At 35.9% G+C, this 21237-nt stretch overlaps 1 protein-coding gene across 3 annotated transcripts in view; it reads left to right on the plus strand.

The window, feature by feature from the left end:
* The window catches only part of KIAA0825, a 406374-nt gene that overhangs the window by 173784 nt on the left and 211353 nt on the right, over positions 1-21237 (plus strand). For all 3 annotated transcript variants that reach the window (XM_082623469.1, XM_082623471.1, XM_082623470.1), the window contains exon 16: positions 9776-9955. In XM_082623469.1, the coding sequence (XP_082479595.1) occupies positions 9776-9955 (180 nt within the window). The remainder of the gene's footprint in view (positions 1-9775; positions 9956-21237) is intronic.

The raw sequence follows: 21237 nt of genomic DNA on the forward strand, positions 1-21237 counted from the left end.
ATCAACCAGGACACCCCAGTGCACATGCATTTAACTATTCTTTCCAGCTATTAGTGGAAATTAGTGCTGATCATAGATTTTTATTTTCATATTCCTCCTCAAGCTAACACAGTGCTTTTTACAGAAAAAGTCCAGTGATTGGCCAGTGATCCATTAGAATATAAAATATGGAGCTTCCATTAAACTTTATAATCTGAGCTTTCAGGCAAGGTGACTACACAACACAGATAGTATCTGACCTGGCTGAAGAGTTACTCTAATAAAACTCATGAAACTCATGGGCATGGTCCCAGAAGAGAAATGCTTCCTCTTGATAGAGTTATATAGAACAGCCTGGAAAAACAATTGTGATCAAACATTGGACTATACTGATATAGCCACTAAGTACAGGAATAGCAACTATGGTTAAATGAATATTTAACCATGTTTTCTTACAAAAAAATTCCACATTTACTTACCAAAAATATTACATCTACCTTTTGTACATATAACATTATATTGTTTTTGAGGGACTTACAGATTATCAAAGGTACTATATTGTATCTCCTTCAGTTCTGGTTCTTACGGAATACAGATGTGTATTTACCCAACCTGCTCAAATATCTATCAGTTTTTGCAAAGGTTGTTAGGTGTTTGATCAGGGTTACATAACTGCTTTGGTATTGTCTTGTATTGAATTTTATTAGCTACTTCAAATACCGTAAGGATGAAGTGACAGAATTTACTAATCGATTGATTGACTGACTTATTAAGCTGCAGTAGAAACCTTGTCACTTTAATTTAGAAACAGTATATTCAGGGAATCTTATTAACTAGACTAAGATGGAAATTACTATGCACCTAAAAATACATACGTAATATTTTTTCAGGGATTTTGTTTTCATTGAACACCATTTGGTAATTTAGAAGTTTCATCATATTTTTAGGAAAGCAAAATTTTAGAGTAAAATATGCTGATTAGGTGTTTCAAGCATCATAACTATTGGGCTTTTTATGTGAGAGTTTTCCTTTATAAATAGTGTCTTTTTGGTCTAATTGATAAAATTTAATTTTTGTTAAATTGGCTCAGGAATAAGAATAGAGATTTTAAATACATATTTTTATTTTTATTTATTTACTTATTTGGCTGCATCGGGTCTTATTTGTGGCACATGGGATCTTCGTTGCTGCATGTAGGATCTTCGTTGCGGCATGCAGGATCTTAGTTGCGGTGTGTGGGCTCTTTAGTTGCGGCATGCATGCGGGATCTAGTTCCTTGACCAGGGATTGAACCCAGGCCCCCTGCATTGGGAGCATGGAGTCTTAGCCACTGGACAACCAGGGAAGTCCCTAAATACATATTTTTATTTTACATATTTTAAAACAAGGTCCTCTTCATCCAATAAACAATTATTAAATTCTGTTAGGTAGAGAATTTTTCTTGATAGACAACCATATATTATAAAGATTAAAATATATGAGGTTTATCTCTTTTATATCTGTAGCTTTTCGTCTTGCTCTATGAAAATGATTTATCAGAATTTCTATTTATTTTAAAAAGAATCAGCTGAGCATATATGGAAATAACTTGCTTGTAATATGAGATACAACTTCACTGAAGGTCAGAAAATAGTAAAATTTAATAAATGAATGAATAGTAAAATTTTAATTTATTCATTAATAATAAAAAAATCATAGGCTGCAAGCTTCTAGGAAGCTTGGATAAAGTTCAATGGTCATGAGAAAGTAATGTTTGTTGGTTTTATTTTGAAGATGGGCCATCCTAAATTTGAAGGAAAAACCCTCTCAACTACAAATGTTTATAGAAGACTTTAAATTTGTAAGACACTATTTTGGATTAGCGACGTTAAAAACCCAGGGCAACTGTTTTGACATTACCTCACTGACGCCACATGGCCTTAACCAGTTTCTTACTTGTGGCATCAAAAGAACAAATATTTGGCAATTTCCCAATTGTTAGCAGGTAGCCTTTTCCTGCTAGTGACATTTGAATGAAGTGTAACTAACTTTCTTTCCTTTGCCCATTGCCTCAAGAATGATTCTCAGTGAAACTTCTTGGCTTCTGGTGATTTTCAGTAATAACAACCACAACCAACTAGCAAACACGTAATATTTTACATGTTCTAGACACAGCTTCTAAGTCTTTAAATGTGTTCACTCACTGAATCCTCAAAACAAACCCTGTGTGGTAGGTACAATTATCATCTCCATTTTACAGATGAGGAAAGTGAGACACAGAGAAATCGTTTGTCCAAGTCAACAGCTAATAATCAGCAAAGCAGGATTTGATTCAGACAGCCAGTGTGCAGGGACTGTGCTTTCACCCACCACACCTGTACGGCATCCTGGCAGAGCCACAGAAAGCTTACAAAATTGCAGGGTTGCACAATTTATGAGAACTATCAGGAACCTCTATCAGTGGGTAATTTTGCTAGTACAATCTGTACTTTTCAACCTTGTAACAAAGTGCCAAAAGATAGTCAAGAAACTGACCTACAGAAAATTCTAAATAAATGGCTGCCACCACTACAAAGGCTTGGTTGACTTAAAATGAATTAATCAATTCAAATTCTCTGACTTTATGGTTAATGTTTTCTTGATTTTTTGGGTCATGAGGAATATTGTGGCAGAAGCTTGGTGTTTTGTTGTACATTATGTGTGTGTGAGTTTCATTTTATAAGTATTTATGACCAAAGTGCTGCTTCATGACTGTCTTGAAGGAAGTGACCAAAAGTAAAAATATGCTCCCTCTTGGTACCCTTAGTGCACCTAACTTCAATGTCCTTGCCTGCTTTCACTAGTGACAACATCTGTATTCTTACTTGTTCAGTATTTTTTTCCTTGCTGGATTTGTACCCTGTTCTTACCGAGAACAGTAGAATCATATTTGTGTGTTCTTGCCTTAGTCTTTCCAACCAAGGATCCTATCCGCGAATGATGACAGACTAGCCTAGAATATCAATGGTCTCCATAGAATTATTACAGTCCCAGAAACAGTTATCATCTAGGGTCTGTGCTGAGTCTCCATGAGGGAAGGGTGGTTGTAAGGTATGATTATGTAAAGCAAGGCTTCTGGACTTTACAGTGCAAAAACAGTACCTGGGAAGCTGGTTAAAACTGCAGATTCTGATTCAGTAGGTCTTGGGTGGAACCTGAGATTCTGCATTTCTAACAAGCTCCCAGGGAATGCTGCTCCTGATGCTGCTAGTCCCTGGACCACCTTTTGAGTAGCAAGGCCATCGAACAAGGTATCTGTTACTATAGATGGCAAAAAATTGGGGTATGCGCTTTGTCTTTCCAATGTATTACGCTTTTTTTTTTTTTTTCTTTCTTTTTTTTTTTTTTGCGGTACACAGGCCTCTCACTGTTGTGGCCTCTCCCGTTGCAGAGCACAGGCTCCGGACGCTCAGGCTCAGCGGCCATGGCTCACGGGCCCAGCCGCTCTGCGGCATGTGGGATCTTCCCGGACCGGGGCACGAACCCGTGTCCCCTGCATCGGCAGGCAGACTTTCAACCACTGCACCACCAGGGAAGCCCCCAGACCATTCTCTTTAACTTAAGAAGTTAGAGAGACCATTCCTGCTGGACAGATAGGCTTGGTGTCTGCCTTACAGAAGGAATTTCTCTTTGAGATAGCTTTAACTCAGTTTCACATTCTGTGGACTTCGTGCTTATTTGGGAGCACAGGTGGAGCTCAAAACTTGCCTCTTACTCTTGCCTCTTACTCTTCTTACTCTTACTTACTATTGGTCCAAATTCTGCCAGTTGCAGAATTTAGACCAATAGTGCACTTATGCTTAGTGATCTTTTTTTGGCACAGGCTGCTTCAATGGAGAGTGCCCACTGAAGAGTGAAAAGTGCGAAGATGTTAAGTAAAAACCAGGCCATGCCTTGCTTAAATAAACTGGGTATGTCTAACTTGGAGAGGAAAAGAACTAGAGGAGGCAGGATAGCGATCTTCAAATATGTTAAGTCTTCACGTAAAAAAGAAAAAAATAACAGGCTGTCCAATTCAACACGTGGACATGCTTGGGAATAAGTTAAAAGGAAATGGATTTTGGCTGTCAGTCTGTCAGTCAAAAACCCTGAATTGTCATCCCTAATGATAACTGAGGAAGTGCTCTTCTTTTCTCTGTTCACTAAAGAGACTTGCCCAGATTTCTGTCGTCCTTTCAGATAAGTGCTCTCTCTCTATTTTTAAAATGCAAAACAGTTTGGTAACTTGAGCTGTCCAGCAGAGGGACGGCTGCCTGGAATGGTGGTGGATATCCCACCCCTGAAAGTATTCAAAAGCCGGCTAGGTCACCATTGTTACAGATGCTGGAAGATGTCTTATTTATTCACTCAGCAAAGATTTATTCATTTATTGACCAAATATTTACTGACTTCCCTGTGAGGTGCCTTCCAGCCATATAATCACATTATGTTTCTTAATCAGTTAGAACTTGATATAAATCTGTGGGGTAAGAGTCAAAGTTGTAAAGACCTATTTTGGCTGTGCTTTGTTAGTCTTGCCTGTGCCTACTGCTAAAGCAAAATTCCTCTTGCTCCACAAATGATGCTTTTGAATTAAAATTAAATCCAACTTTGGTGACCTGGTTAGTAATTTCTTTTCCAATTGACAATCTTCTTATGCAGAATAGCCCTTTGTGCTTCTACCTTGTTCCTTTTCCATTTGAACTGCTCACTTTGATTTGCAAACCCGAAGGGCTTAAAGGTAATGTAAGAGACTCTTTGCAAACATGATTCCTAGATGCAGTTTTATTGAATAGTAGTCTTGCTAGACATAATACTAGAAAAGGGTTTCACGGTCAAAAATACTTAGAAACACTATGTGTATACTAAAATACCTTCGTAGAGAGTCACAGAGCTCATGAATAAAGGCTGTGAAAAATCCTGCAGAAAACAAAAGTGTTTACTATTGTTGGAACCAGCACTTCCAGGACATATGTGCTACCCATTAACATCCCACGAAACACACTTTGGAAAATCTTGCCTTTTAAAAAGCATGAGGAAGAATCCTAGTAGATACAGGTCCATACAGCCAGAACTGTTTCAAAGAGGTTTGCCTATCTATGTTTACTAATACATAAATAACACAAAATAATTTTTCAACATACAGAATTGCCTGTGTATGCCATGTACTGGTGATTGGTTTTCAAAGAACTAGAATCAATTGCTCAGTTATTAATCTTTATTGAATGTAGCTATTTTCTCGATTATTCATAAAATGCTTTTTTTCTCCTTTATTCATTAAATGCTTTTTGTCTCCTTTATTCATTAAGGGTAAGCCTCTTTAAGATTTAGTTTCTTCATTTGCCAACCCCAGTTCTAGATGATAGAAGAGAGAGAGCTATAGAAAAGACAGCCCACAAGGCACCCTGAAACCAAGAAAGCATGGCTATAAGGAAGTCAAGAGAGAAGAGAGTTTTCAAGGAGTAGGTGAAAAGAAAGGAAACAGTGGATATGAGGAGGATGAGGTTTGCGGGGGAAAATGACATTTGAATATTATGACTAGGAGGTAAATGTCATTCCAAAAAAACCAATTACTAGATGGACCAAAACCCAACAAAACTACTCAAGAGATTTATTTCTTTCTCCCTTCCTCCCTTCCTTCTTTCTTTAGTATTCAAACATTAGTTAAGCATGTAGCAGTGTTCCAGGTGCTGTGGGAAGATACCTAAAGACAAGATGCACATTCATAGCAAGTCCACTAAGGAAACAGTACTAGAGAGGTAATGAGGTCATATATGTGAAATTGTAGAAAGCTGCATGAAATTGAGGTGTTTTGTATGAAGACAATAAATTACCACATACTAAATACCTGGTTTAGACTGAGTACTTTGCATTCAGAGGTTATTAACAATAAAATGTCAAAGCAGCCTTTGAGAAATTTGAGATTATAGTTTAATGCAAACAGCACAGGCAAATTCTTACTGCCTCTGTGATCTTGGGGCAAGTTACTTAATTGTTCTCAATTTCACTTATTCATCTGTAAAACTGGGATAACCGACACCCATTCTGTAGAGCGTTAGGAAGATGAAATTACACTTAATGCAGCTCATGTGATGTTCAGCATAGTTGTAATTTGTGGGCAGTAACTTTGTTTTTACAGAGTTAGTGTAAATCTGAATTCACAAACTCAGATATACAAGGAATACCTAAGTCGCTTACTGTCTTCAAATCAATTTTAAGAGGATTCTGAGCACCTCCTGCCTGGCTGGTAGGACATTTAACTGTAGCTATTCTTAGAGCTCCCACCCTTACCCCGGGGTCGTGCAGAAGTCCCTGTGAGACTGTTTTGATCATCAGATATCTGGTCACCCTAGTTACTGTAGAAATACCCATATCCCTGTCCAAACGCTCCTGCCAAGCACAGCAGCCAGGCATGGCTTGGAACCTTTGAGACTGAGAACCTGTGTCAAGGATCCAGCTTCCCTCCGTGCCTCACCCAGACAAGCCTCCCTGAGCTCTGCCTTCCAGCAAAGCCCTTGCAACCCACAGATGTCTCTCTCCAGTCCCAGAGGTCTCCTCTCTCGGAGCCCTCATGACCCTTGCCTCTGTCCACCTGCCAGACACATATGATTCCACTTTGGTATCATAGTACCAATACTGGTACCAATATATAGTACCAATATTTTCTGGCCTTAAAAAATGGCTATTTCATTTAGTTCAAACTAATAACTCATTCAATGGATTTAGCTTTTTTTTTTCTTTTTTTAAGTCTGGGTGGGCAACTGACTTCAGTCTATTTGTTGCTTTTCAAATAGCAAAAATCCCTGAGGCAAGTAAACAGACTACTTTTTTCGAGGCAAGGGAAAATAGAAATAAAAAATATACATTGAAGTATTTTGACACATTTATATGGTAATAACAACAATGTTAATGCTAATAAAACTCATTATTTTTATTATAATATTTCTCATACCATCCCCCTTTCTCCATCTGTATTGTCAGTGCATGATTCATGGGGCCTTAGATTATTCAGGCTGTGTTGATTGTCTAGCTTTATCTCTCCCTCCCGCATACCATTCACACTTCAGCCATGCCACCCTACCAGCAGCAACCTGTCTTCTCACCATTATACCAACTCTTCTGTCTTCCTGGAAAGCACCTTTCCCACCTCAACCTTGTCGTGCCAGTAAATTTCTACTCCTCCTTAAAGACTTCGCTGAGACATGATCTTCTCTGTGACTTCTCTGCGTTCCTCTCCCCAGATTTATTTATTTATTTATTTATTTTTATTTTTTATTTTTTTATTAGTTTCTGCTTTATAACAAAGTGAATCAGTCATACATATACATCTGTTCCCACATCCCTTCCCTCCTGCGTCTCCCTCCCTCCCACCCTCCCCACCTCTCCCCAAATTTAAAACATCATCCTCTATATTTTCTTAGTACCTTATACTTAAGGCACTTAGACTTAAGGTGATCGAATAATTTGTCATTTAAACTGGGACCCTGTTTAAGAGTGAAAGAGGATGCTGCTACTAATTACACCAGAACAACAGACATAAACCAGGACTGCCTGAGGCAAACCAGGATGTACTGTAACCCTACTTACCTTTACTTTGCTGTAATGATTGTTTACATGTCTATCATTCCCACCCCCACCCCCCCCACACACACACAGAGGCAGTGAATCCCTGGAAGGTGTAGGCCTTAGCATCTAATATGGCTGCTGACATAGTAATTGACTGATTAAATCTTGGGAATTTTATTGGAGCAGGACATTCTAGACTAGTGAAGTGGTTGAGACAAACAAAAGGCGATGGGAGGGAACATGTGCAAGGAAAGCAAGTACACCAGTTTGGGAGGAGCAGATGACTGCGGATTGAAACATAATTTGGGAAAAGATTGTGGAAACTCTTGATTTTCAGGTTCAGGAATTTCTAACAAAGTGTAGGAGCAGGGGAAGGTTTAAACATGGGGCGATGACATGAAGGATAACTGATAGTTGAATGTAAGCTGAATTAGAGAGAGGGAAATGCAGAGAGAACTGAGGAGACTATTTGGATAAAAAAGATGAAATTGTGAATGCCTGGACTAGGACTCTTTGTCATTTAACCTTTTGTGCTTGATGAAAACTTAGGACCCTTTAGATTGCAAGTGACAGAAACCCAAATTAACCTGGTTTAACCAAAAAGGGAAATTTATCAGCTCAGCTAACATAAGTTTACAGGCATTACCGGATCCAGGTTCTCACACAATGTCATCCCATCTGGACTGTTTTCTCCATCTCTTGGTTCTACTTACATTATCGACTTCCTTCTCAATGGAGTTCTCCCCAGAATGGACATCAGTAGCTTTCAGCCTACTTTCTACCAGCTTAGCAACCCCAGTACAAAGAGAACATCACTTTACCAATAGTTCCAGCAAAATTCCTGAGGAAGGCTCTCTAGATCATGAAAATCAAATCACAGAAATAAAATTATCAGGAAGAACCATAGAAGCAATGAGCTTCCAAATGAGCAAGAAAAGGAAATGTACTCATTCCAAAATGATCTAGGTTATATTTTTTCAATATATTTAAAATATAAAAAACTTTATGAGAGTCATTATCTTTAATTCAATAAATATTTTTACATATTATGAAACTGGACATATCATGCGAATTATCTAGACAAAATAGAAATTATTTCACCTTTTCAGTCCTACCTTAGATGCAACAGTATAGGAACTGATCTTTGAAGAAGTCATAATGGAGCCAGAGGAGGACAGAAAAGAGCGATTAAAATGGCTCTATCTTTGTGAGAATTCCTATTTGGTTTTGTTGAGAAACCAGCTGATAAACCTCTTCATTCTGAAATGGCAGGATCTGTGGGTTTGAGAAACACATAAATTTATTTGTAGAATTGATAGCATAATACTGAGAACACTATAAATATGAATTTCCTGTGAAATTTATGTTCTGAATAAAGGGCACAATAATGTTCAGAACACAAATCCCAAAGAGAGATACAAAGATTCATCTAGTTTTAAGTAGATTTTCAATAACAAGAGAGTGCATATAGGGGCTTCCCTGGTGGCGCAGTGGTTGAAAGTCCGCCTGCCGATGCAGGGGACACGGGTTCGTGCCCCGGTCCAGGAAGATCCCACATGCCGTGGAGCGGTTAGGCCTGTGAGCCATGGCCGCTGAGCCTGTGCGTCCGGAGCCTGTGCTCCGCAACGGGAGAGGTCACAAAAGTGAGAGGCCCGCATACAAAGAAAAAAAAAAAAAAAAAGAGAATGCATATAGAATAATTCTATTTGGTGTTCAAGTTATACATACATATACTTACATATGCATACATATATACAGAAATATACAAATATATATATTTGTGTATATTTGTATATAATATGAATGAAATACTGCACCAAATATAGTAGCTATCACTGGTTGGTAGGATTTGGTACAATTTTAGTTTTCTTAGTTTCTTAGTCTGAATTTTTTACAGTTTCTACAATGAATGCGTGTTACTTTTAAATGAGAAAAGAAATCAAAAAAGTTTCTTTAAGAGGAAAACAAATTCTGACATAAAGGGAAACTAGCACTGCCCTTTGAAGTGATGTCATGTGGTCCTTCTCACAACTTTTTCCCTCACAAATATCCAGGATTATCTCAGAAATTATATTGAGTTTGATGAACCATTGACCGGAAAGACTGTGGCATTTCTCTTATTATGCAAATATTAATCAAATACATTTTTACAATATTATGCTAGAGTAAGTGATGAGAATGTAATCATATTCATTGATACATACCTTACTAAACCATTTTTATTCCTTTTAAGAACGCACCTTTCAAGAACAAGGTTCTGATACAGAAAGTAATGTGAACCAAGGATCCAGCTTGATAGAAGCTATATTTAAAGTATTGTACCACTGCAATTTTTCTCCACAAACATTTGGAAATGTTTTTGTGAGCTACATGGAAGAAGAACATTTATGGGACTTTTTATATAACATTCCAGGTATGAGAAATTTTCTATTTGTAGAAGTGTTTTATAGATACTTAAATATATCTTTAAAGATGTTTTAAAATTTTTATTGATGTCAGTTTTGCTGAATCTGTTATTTGTAAAGGATTACATTTTTTCAGCATAAAGTCTTCTTTTGGGAATCATTAACCATTAGTTCCTGTCAAAATTTAATAAACTTGGGACAAGGGTGAGGGGAAAGTTGAGGGGGAAAATTATGTAATGCAGATTTTTTTTATTATTAGGTAGTGTTCTCTCATAAAAATTTAATATTTACCACAGATTATGTTTTGCTATTGAGCATATAAGAAATTAGTAAGATGTGAAAAATACTTTGTGATTCGTGGGTGCTTTTATTAATAAACTGATGGACAAAACTGCTGGCCAATTTTCTTCAAATGTAGTTTATTATTATGATCATAGTGCATCTCTCTCTACAAGGCAATTATGTCCTATCATTGTTCTGGGGACAGTATGTGTTTTCCCCAGCCGTATTGTTCGTTTGCCCGCAGCTGGGGTGGATATTAAAGACAGAACAGGTTGCATATCCGAATAGGAAGTGTTCATGGGTTACCCCACCTTCAGGACCAGGTGTAAACATTCTCACATTGTTTTTTTTTTAATTTTTTTTTTAAAAAATTAATTAATTAATTAATTTTTGCCTGTGTTGGGTCTTCGTTGCTGCGCGTGGGCTTTCTCAAGTTGCCGCGAGTCGGGGCTACTCTCCGTTGCGGTGTGCGGGCTTCTCATTGCAGTGGCTTCTCTTGTTGCGGAGCACCGGCTCTAGGCGTGCGGGCTTCAGTAGTTGCAGCACGCGGGCTCAGTAGTTGTGGCTCACGGGATCTAGAGCACAGATTCAGTAGTTGTGGCACACGAGTTTAGTTGCTCCACGGCATGTGGGATCTTCCCCGACCAGGGATCGAACCTGTGTCCCCTACATTGGCAGGCGGATTCTCAACCACTGTGCCACCGGGGAAGCCCTCTCACATTGTTTTATCCTTAATATTCTGCCTTTATATCTCTATACTTAATGTCTTGGGAAAATGAAGGATGAGGACTTAGCGGTTATTCTGTTAGTCCATTAACTATTTAAATCATTTACATTTGGCTTTCAACCTATATACTTTCTTATACACTTCTTTGGAACCAACCAACCTTTCCTTAAAATATTTACTAGAATCCATATAAAAAATCTAACTGGCTCATATCATGGTTTCCTTCTTCCTGTACTTTTTAACTATCCTCCAGACATGAATACCTTTTAAACTATTCTTAAGTCATTATGTTACATCTTCTCTTGGTCATTATCCCTGCAAAGTAGCAATAGTTAACTATGTAATGATTCAAAACCCTGAATCTATCACTTAAAGACTCTGTAATAATTATCTCCTTTTAAAGTCTTATTTTCTAGTTCTCATGTATTCTCTCACTGTTTCCTTTTAACCCCCAAAATGGTCAGTCTCCTAAGTTTAAAAGACTGCATTATTTCTGATGTAGACTTTATTGAACTGAAAGAAAAACAACCTTGAAAGCCCCCTCCACCCCCTGCTGGTTTTAGTTGTTTCTGGTCAGGGTAAGAGCTGAATTCTCTCACAAGATTCTAAAGAATTGGTGACCCACATGCTTCAACCATTATTTATCTTTCACTTCTTAAGTTCTTGAACCATCTGTCACTCAGCACAAAACTGTACTGAAAATGACTTAGAAGAGATCAATGGGTTTCAGGTGGTGGCCTGAGAAAGCAAAACTGCTACTTGCTTCTAATTAGTCTTCTCTCCCATCTACATATTGAGCAAACCCGCCTCCCATGGTCAGACAAGTCTCCTGGAACAGGAACAAGTAGTACACATATTCATAGAGCCCGAATTTTGTTGAGGGGCTCAAAGGGGCAGAACTTCAAACTGGTGAAACATCCCTGGCCTTTGTACAAGTTGTTTCTACATCAACATTATGTCTTCTCTGGAACCTAAGACCTTGCAGTGGTTGTGAGGGACAGTGCCTTTGTGTTTCCTCTCCTATTTAAGTCTTTGCAAAAGTTTTCCTTTTCTTCTGTTACCAATCACAGGTATCTTAAAAATGCTATTAAGATAATAAAATATACTCATTCATAACAAAATTAAGCCCTTTATGATGGTTTCTGTTTGACTTGAAAATATGACAGATTTAAAGGAAATATAGCTGAGACACATCATAATTCCACAATATTTGCATTTTACCACTAACCGATCTGTGTGTCAGTAAATATAATTACCCAGATCGACTGGAGTACATTATTTAAAAACTGGTGTATTTTCTTCCTCCTGAAACACCTTTCTTCCTCCTGTCTATGGTTTCTGTATAGCTTGTCCATAATATATCACAGTCTTATGATTTTAGGGTATAAAGGTAAGGATGAAGTAGGCAGTATCCTCATCTTATTGCAAAGTAAACCAGGGTCAGAAATGTTAAGAGACTTGCCTAAGATTATCCACTGATTAAATTGCAGGTTCAGAACAAAAAAAAAAACAGAATTTCTGATCACAGGCCGTGTTATTTCTCTTTATTTTTTGCTATTAGACTAAACTTTTTGAAACATTTGCTTTGTGAACATTTGAATTCCGTAATGAAACACGTAATTTGATTTAATAATTAGAAATCCAACACGTAACTCCTTAGAATGAACATAAGCTAGGGGGGAAAACAAGAGTGGAAATATCCATTTAAAAAAAGATTACAAAAGATAGAAATACAAAAAACAATTAAGTTGGGGACCTCATGTGGGCATTTCAAAGGCCAATACACTATAAGTAATAGATTTGGTAGCAATCATTTCAGGCCTGTACTCTCAAAGTAGGTCAGCAATCTTTAGTTGGGCAAATGAAAATATCAAAGCGTAAGTTACTTTGACTGTACTTCAGTCACACTATTCCTTAACTCCCTTTTTCTTTTAAAAGAAATAAATGTCTTTAACACATACTGTGAGTTAAACTTTATAAGAAACTACTAAACTGTTTTTCAAAGTAATCCTGTCTTTTTACATTCCCACCAGTAATGTAAGAGAGTTTGGGTTGCTCTATACCTCACCAACACTTGGAATTGTCTTTTTGCTTTTATTCATTCTAAGGAGTATGTGCTGTTATCTCACTGTGACTTTAATTTACAATTCCTTGGTGATTAATGACATCAAACACCTCTTCATGTTCTTAACAGTCATTTGAAAAAAATTCTTTTGTAAAATATCTGTTCAAAACTTTTCTTCATTTATTAATTGGATTATTTGTCTTACTGAGTTGTAAAGAGTCCTTTATATATTCTTGATACAAGTTATTTGTCAAGATAATGTATTAAAAAATTTTCTCCACAGTCTATTGCTTACTTTTTCATTCCCTTAACAAGGTCTTTTGATAGGGAGAAGCTTGCAATTTTGATGAGTCCAACTTAACAGTTTTCTTTATAATAGTGCTTTTTGTGTCCTAAGAACTATTTGCTTATCTAAAGAGTGCCAAGATTTCTCCTATGTTTTTTTCTGGGAATTTTATAGTTCTAGTTTTTAATATTTAATTCTATGATTAATTTCAAGTTGTTGCTTTTTTGTGTGGTGTTAAGTATTGAAATTCATACTTTTTCATACAAACATGCAATTTTTCCCAGCATCCTTTTTAGAAATCACTGTTCTTTCCCAGTTGAATTACTTCAGTGTTTTTGTCAGAAATCAAATGAACAATTGATCAAATGCATATCTAATTGTGGATCTTCTATTCTAACACTTGGAACTACATGACTATATTATTTGCTTTCTGCTTGTCCCACCTTTATTCCTTTTAACCTTTATATTGGTCTTCTTTAGATTAACTGAGTATTTTTCAATATGACATTTTATCTTTGCTAATGGCTTATTAGATATAACTCTATTTATTTTAGTAGTTGTTCCAAGGTTTACATCTTGTGATGAGTATCTTTAACTCATCACAGTTTACTTTTTACTATTATACCACTTTTACATCTAATCTAAGAACCTTACACAAGTATATTTCTATTTACTCTCTCCTGTTCTTTATGCTAATGTTGTCATGTAATTTCTACTAATGTTATAAACCCCACAATCTATTGGGTTTTTTTAGTTTTAGTCAGTTACAGTTTAAAGAAGCTAAAAATGAGAAGAAAGTCTTTTATATTTGTCCATCTATCTACCATTTCTGGTACTCTTCTTTTACTTGTATAGATCTAGGTTTCTGACGGATATCATTTTCTTTCTACCTGAAGTATCAATACTTCCTTTAATATTTCATGTACTACAAATTTTCTGCCATCAATTTATTTTATTTTATTTATTTTATTTGCATGATAAAAGGGCTTTGTCTTCATATCTGAAATATTTTTCATCAGACATAGACTTTTGGGTTCAGAGATATTTTTTGTTGTCTTTCATTTTCCTTTTTCACCCAGCACTTTGAAGACATTATTCTATCTTGTGGCTTGCATTGATTCTGATGATAAATCAGTATAGGTTTTAAAGTGTATGTTTCCTTTTATATAATGTGTCTTCTTTTTGTTGTTCATTTTAAGATTTTTCTCTTTATCACTACTTTGCAGCAATTTTATTATGATGTGCTTTGTTTTGGTTTCCTTTGTATTTATTCTTCTTGGGGTTTGTTGAAGTTTTATATCTGATGATGTTTAGTTTTTATCATATCTGTAAATTTTTCAGCCATTCTCTCTTGGGATATTTTATCTTTTGTCCCCCCTACCACCACTTTTTTCTGGGCTTCTTATTATTAGACCTCTTGGTATTATCCCACCTATCACTGAAGCTGTATTCTTTGATTTTGTTCTTGTTCTTGTTTGGTTTTTATTTTTTTGCCTTCTTTCTCTCTGTGGTTTGGTTCGGACACTTTATATTGTAACTTCAAATTCAAGGATCTTTTCTTTGCAGTGTATAACTGCTATTAAGACTATCCAGTGAATTTTTTTATTCCAGATTTTTTTAATTTCTAGCAATTCCATTTAGTTCCTTTTTATATTTTGTATATCTCTCCTCATTTTAAAATCCTTGCACATATGTATGAAGTCTGTTTTAACTTAAACCCTTGTTTGCTCATTCCATCATTTCTATCATTTTTGTGTGTCTTTCTATTGGGTGATTTTTCTCCTGATTAGGGATCACAGCTTTTTCCTTTTTGTTTTTTTATGTTATGGAAAAAATGCCAGATGTTATGAATGTTACATTGTTAAGTGTCTAGATTTTGTTTTTGTCCTTTACAGATTTTGTTTTCACTAACAGTTGTGTACTTACAGATTTTCTAATGTTGAAACGGCCTTGCATATCTTGGATAAATCCCACTTGGTCATGGTATATAATTCTTTTTATGCATCATTAAGTTCAATTTGCTAATATTTTGTTTAGGATTTTTGTATCTATGTTCATGAGATATATTGATCTGTAGCTTTTTTTTTTGGTAATGTCTTTGTCTCGTTGGTATTCAGGTAATGCTGGCTTCAAAATGAGTTAGGAAGTAGTCCCTCTGTTTCTATGTTCTGAAAGAGATTGAAAGGAATTGGTATAATTTCTTCTTTTAAATGTTTGGTGGAATTTCACCAGTGAACCCATCTGGGCCTGGTGCTTTCTGTTTTGGAAGATTATTAATTATTGATTAAATTTCTTTTATGGATATAGGCCTATTCAGATTGTATATTTCTTTTTTTGTGTGAATTTTGGCAGATTGTGTCTTTCAGGCAATTAGTTCATTTCATTTAGATTATCAAATTTTGGGAGCATAGAGTAGTTCATAGTATTCCTTTACTATCCTTTTAATGTCCATGGGATCTGTAGTGATGTTCCTTCTTTTATTTCTGATATTAATAGTTTGCATGCTCTCTCTTTATTTCTTAGTTAGCCTGACTAGCGGCTTATTGATTTTATTGATCTTTTCAAAGAACCAGTTTTTAGTTTTGATTTTCTCTATTGATTTCCTGTTTTCAGGTTCATGATTTCTGCTCTAATTCTTACTATTTCTTTTCTTCTGCTTAGCTTGGGTTTAATTTGCTCTTCTTTTTCCAGTTTCCTAAGGGGAAAACTTTGACTCTTGATTTTAGATCTTTCTTCTTTTCTAGTATATGCATTCTGTGCTCTAAATTTCCCTCTAAGCATTTTTGCTACATCTGACAAATTTTACGTTGTGTTTTTATCTTCATTTGGTTCAAAGTATTTTACAGTTTCTCTTGAGATTTCTACTTTTACCCATGTATTATCTAAAAGTATGTTGTTCAATATCCACCTGTTTCAGAATTTTCCAGTTACCTTTTAGTTATTGATTTCTAGTGTAATTCCATTGTGATCTGAGAGCAAACATGGTATACTCTATATTTTTAAAAAATTTGTTAAGGTATGTTTTATGGCCCAGAATGTGGTCTATGTTAGTGAATGTTCTATACAAGCTTGAGAAGACTGTGTATTCTGCTGTTGTTGGATGTAGTCCATAGATGTCAATTATACCCAACTGACTGATGGTGGTATTGAGTTCAGCTATGTCCATAATGATTTTCTACTTTCTGGATCTGTCCATTTCTGATAGAGGGTGCTAAAGTCTCCAACAATGATAGCAGATTCATCTAGTTTTCCTTGTAATTCTATCAGTTTTTGCCTCACATAGTTTGACACTCTGTTGTCAGGTGCATACACATTAAGGATTGGTATGACTTCTTGGAGAACTGACACCTTTATCATTATGTAATGCCCTCCCTTATCTCTAATAACTTTCCTTATTTTGAAGTCTGCTTTGCCTGAAATTAATGTAACTATTCTTGCTTTCTTTTGGTTAGTGTTAGCATGGTATATTTTTCTCCATCTATTTGCTTTTAATCTATATGTGTCTTCATATCTAAAGTTGACTTCTTATAGACAACATATAGTTGGGTCTTGGTTTTTGGTCTCCACTGATCAATCTCTGTCTTTTAATTGGTGCTTTTAGACCATTGACGTTCAAAGTGATTATTCATATAGTTGGATTAATATCTACCATATTTGTTACTGTTTTCTATTTGTTGCCCTTGTTCTTTGTTTTTGTTTTTATTTTTCACTATTTTGTTCTGCCTTTGTTGGTTTTAACTGAACATTTTATATTATTCTATTTTCTCACTTTTTTTTAGCATATCGGTTATACTTCTTTTTTAACTTTTTTAATGGTTGCCCTAGAGTTTGCAGTATATATAGAAAGACAGAGTTTGCAACTAAGTCCACTTTCAAATAACACTATACCATTTCACAGATTGTGTGAGTACATTATACTAACAAAATAATCCTAATTTCTCCCTCCCATCCATGTATCATTTCTGTCATTCATTTCACTATACATAAGCATATATAAGAATGCTATATACATAAGCACACATAATTAAACACATTGCTAGTATTATTATTTTGAACAAACTGTTTTCTGTTAGATTAGTTATGAATAAGAAAAATAAAAGGTTTTATTTTACCTTCATTTATTCCTCTTCAATGTTCTTCCTTACTTTGTGTAGATTTCAGTTTCTGACCCATATTGTTTTCCTTCTACCTAAAGAATTTCTTTTAACATTTCTTGCAAGTCAGGTTGACCAGCAACAAATTTCTTCAGTTTTTGTTTGTCTTGAGTAAGTCATTATTTCTCTTTCACTTTTGAAGGATAGTCTTGCAGGGTGAAGAATTCTAGGTTGATTTTTTTTTTTCTCTCAACACTTTAAATATTTCATTCTACTGTCTTCTTTCTTGTATAGTTTCTAAGAAGTTAAATGTAATTCTTATCTTTCTTCCTCTATAGGTAAGGTGTTTCTATGTTCTGGCTTCTTTCAGGACTTTATCTTTGATTTTCTGTAATTTGAAAATGATATGCCTAGGTATATATTTTTTGTGTTGTTGTTGTTCATTCTTTGTTTGTTTGTTTGTTTTTCAGCATTTATTCTGCTTGGTGTTCTCTGAACTTCCTGGATCTGTAGTTCAGTGTTTGACATTAATTTAGGGAAAATGCTCAGTTATTATTGTTTCAATCTTTCTTCTGTCCCTTCTGTCTTCTCCTTGTATTCCCTTTACAAGTATGTTACACCTTTATAGTTGTTCCATACTCCTTGGATATTCTCTTCTGGTTGTGGGGTTTGTTTTTTTTCAGTCTTTGTTCTCTTTGCTTTTCAGTTTTAGAAGTTTCTACTGAGACATCCTCAAGCTCAGAGATTCTTTCCTCAGCCATGCCCCTTCTACTAATAAGCCCAGAAAAGGCATTCTTCATTTGTTACAGTGTTTTTGATTGTTAGTGTTTCTTTCTGTTTCTTTCTCAGTATCCATCTCTCTACTTACATTGCCCATTTGTTCTTGCATGCTGTCTACTTTATTCATTAGAGTCCTTTACATATTAATCACAGCTGTTTTAAACTCCCAGTCTGATAATTCTGATCTCTTTGCCATGTCTGTTTCTGATGCTCCCTCTGTCTTTTCAAATAGTGTTTTTTGACTTTTAGTCTGTCTTGTAATTTTTTTCTTGAAAGCTGGACATGATGTTCTGAGTAAAAAGAACCGCTGTAAATAGGCCTTTACTAAGTGGTGGAGAGGCGTAAAGAAGGGGAAGCATTTTATAGGTCTATGTTTAGATCTCAGTCATTTAGTGAGCCTATGCCTCTGTGGTGTACTTAACAAGCATTTCAGTTTTTTCCTTACCCCTTCCGTAGGTCTGAGAGTATGGTTAGAGTGGGCTGGAGCTGAGTATTTCTCCTGTCCTAGGACAATTAGGCTCTGAGAATATGCCTAGTGAGTTAGGCTCTGTTTTAGCAGTTTCTCCTAAGGGCAGGCCTTAAGAAAAACAGGGTGTGCTGGCATATTTCCAGATGTTTCTTTTTCCCTCCTCTTGCTGGAAGCACTATAGGATTTTTCTCTGATATCTACTGTGGAAACCTAGTCAAGTTCCTGGAGGTAAAACTCACAAGAGTGTAACAGCTCCCCCATGAGAGGGTCTCCCTAGAGTTTGTTTTTGTTTTTTTTTGCGGTACACGGGACTCTCACTGTCGTGGCCTCTCCCATTGTGGAGCACAGGCCCCAGATGCGCAGGCTCAGCGGCCATGGCTCATGGGCCCAGCCGCTCCGCGGCATGTGGGATCTTCCTGGACCAGGGCACGAACCCGTGTCCCCTGCATTGGCAGGCGGACTCTCAACCACTGCACCACCAGGGAAGCCCCTCCCTAGAGTTTTAACTCTCAGACTTGTCTACACTGAGCCTCCAGCAATTGATCAGTTACAGCTGAGATTTTCCTACGTTGGTTCTGGTTCCCAGGATAGTTTCTGCTTGTGGAGTCTCTACTCCAGTAAGCTGTGCCTTGCTGTATTTGCCTGTCTGTCTCTCCAGTCTGGGGAGCTGTGGTTTGCCTTGTGTCCTCACCTCTTTTACAGATCCAGGAAGAGTTGTTGATTTTTTTTATCTGTTCAGTATTTTACTTGCTGTTAGAATAAAGTAGAAACATCCAAGCTCATTGTATGCAGAGCCAGAAACCAGAATACCCTGCCACTTTCTTTTCTCTGTTCTCCATTTCTTCTTTCTTATCTCTACATAGGCATCTGTGGATATTGATTAATCTTCCCTGTAGTAGTATCTAGTGCTCAAGATGTTTCAGAACCCTGCATCAAGAGAACACTGGGCACCACAACACTGTACAATTGTAATTTTTCCAGAAAACTCTTATCTTAGGTAATAATAATAATAGCAAATACTTACAGAGTGCCTACTATATGGTAGTTACTTTACACAAATTAATTCATGTAATTTTAAAATAATTCTTTTAGATAAGTCTATTATTTTATCATTTTCAATTCCTTGATTTTATTTTGAAAGGAATAAACATACCCTTTTAACAAAAGGAAATAGAGGAATTCCTGGCTTTCTAGAATTTTTAGATATCTGAGATGCATTTAATCCATGACTCCAAAGAGTTCAACCCAAATGAATGTTAATTACTGATACAGGAAGAAGGCTTCTTTATGTCCTTCAATGAATTAAAGTCTTGAAACATCATTAAAAAGACAGACAGCTACACCATCCACCATTCACATAGAGAGCAACAAGTTTACCTAACTGATGATTATGTCATGCTAAAAAATAAAACTCTCAACATTTGATATCACCAAGATCCTCTTCACCATGGTGTGTTTTTTTTTAATTGAGGTATAGTTGATGTACAATATTATACAAGGTTCAGGTGTACGACATAGTGATTCACAGTTTTTAAAGGTTATATTCCATTTATGGTTATCATAAAATATTGGCTATATTCCCTTGTTGTACAATATATCCTTGTACCTTATTTATCTTATACTTAGTAGTTTGTACCTCTTTGGGCATCCTTGTCTTGTTCCTGATCTTAGAGAAAGTGCTTTCAGCTTTTCATCATTGCGTATGATGTTAGCTGTAGGTTTGTCATACATGGTTTTTATTATGTTTAGGTATGTTCCCTCTATGCCTGCTTTCTGGAGAATTTTTATCATAAATGGATGTTGAATTTTATCAAAAGCTTTTTCTGCATCTTTTAAGATGATCATATGGTTTTTATTCTTTGATTTATTAATGTGGTATATCACATTGATTGATTTGCAGATATTGAAAAATCCTTGCACCCCTGGGATAAATCCCACTTGATATGGTATATGATCCTTTTAATGTATTGTTGGATTCAGTTTGCTAACATTTTGTTCAGGGTTTTTGCATCTATGTCCATCAGTGATATTGGCCTGTAATTTTCCTTTTTTGTGATATCTTTTGTCTAGTTTTGGTATCACGGTGATACTGGCCTTGTAGAATGAGTTTGGAAGTTTTCCCTCCTCTACAATTTTTTGGAATAGTTTGAGAAGGATAGATATTTGGTAGAATTCACCTGTGAAGCCATCTGTTCCTGGACTTTTGTTTGGTGGGAGTTTTTTTAAATTACTGATTCAATATAATTACTGGTAATTGGTCTGTTCATATTTTCTATTTCTTCCTGGTTCAGTCTTGGGATATTGTATATATCTAGTAATTTGTCCATTTCTTCTAGGTTGTCCATTTTCTTGGCATATAGTTGTAGTTTCTTATGATGTTTTGTATTTCTGTGGTGTCAGACATAACTTCTTTTTCATTTCTGATTTTATTGATTTGGACCCTCTCTCTTTTTTTCTTGATGAGTCTGGCTAAAGGTTTGTCAATTTTGTCTATATTTTCAAAGAACCAGCTCTTAGTTTCAGCACCATGGTGGTTTTAACAATGGGTTGTCATTTGAGAAATATCACCTTGAAATTTGAGGGCAAA

This window comes from Mesoplodon mirus, assembly GCF_964341445.2.
Source record: "Mesoplodon mirus genome assembly, chromosome: 5".
In the NCBI taxonomy this organism is placed as follows: Eukaryota; Metazoa; Chordata; class Mammalia; order Artiodactyla; family Ziphiidae; genus Mesoplodon; species Mesoplodon mirus.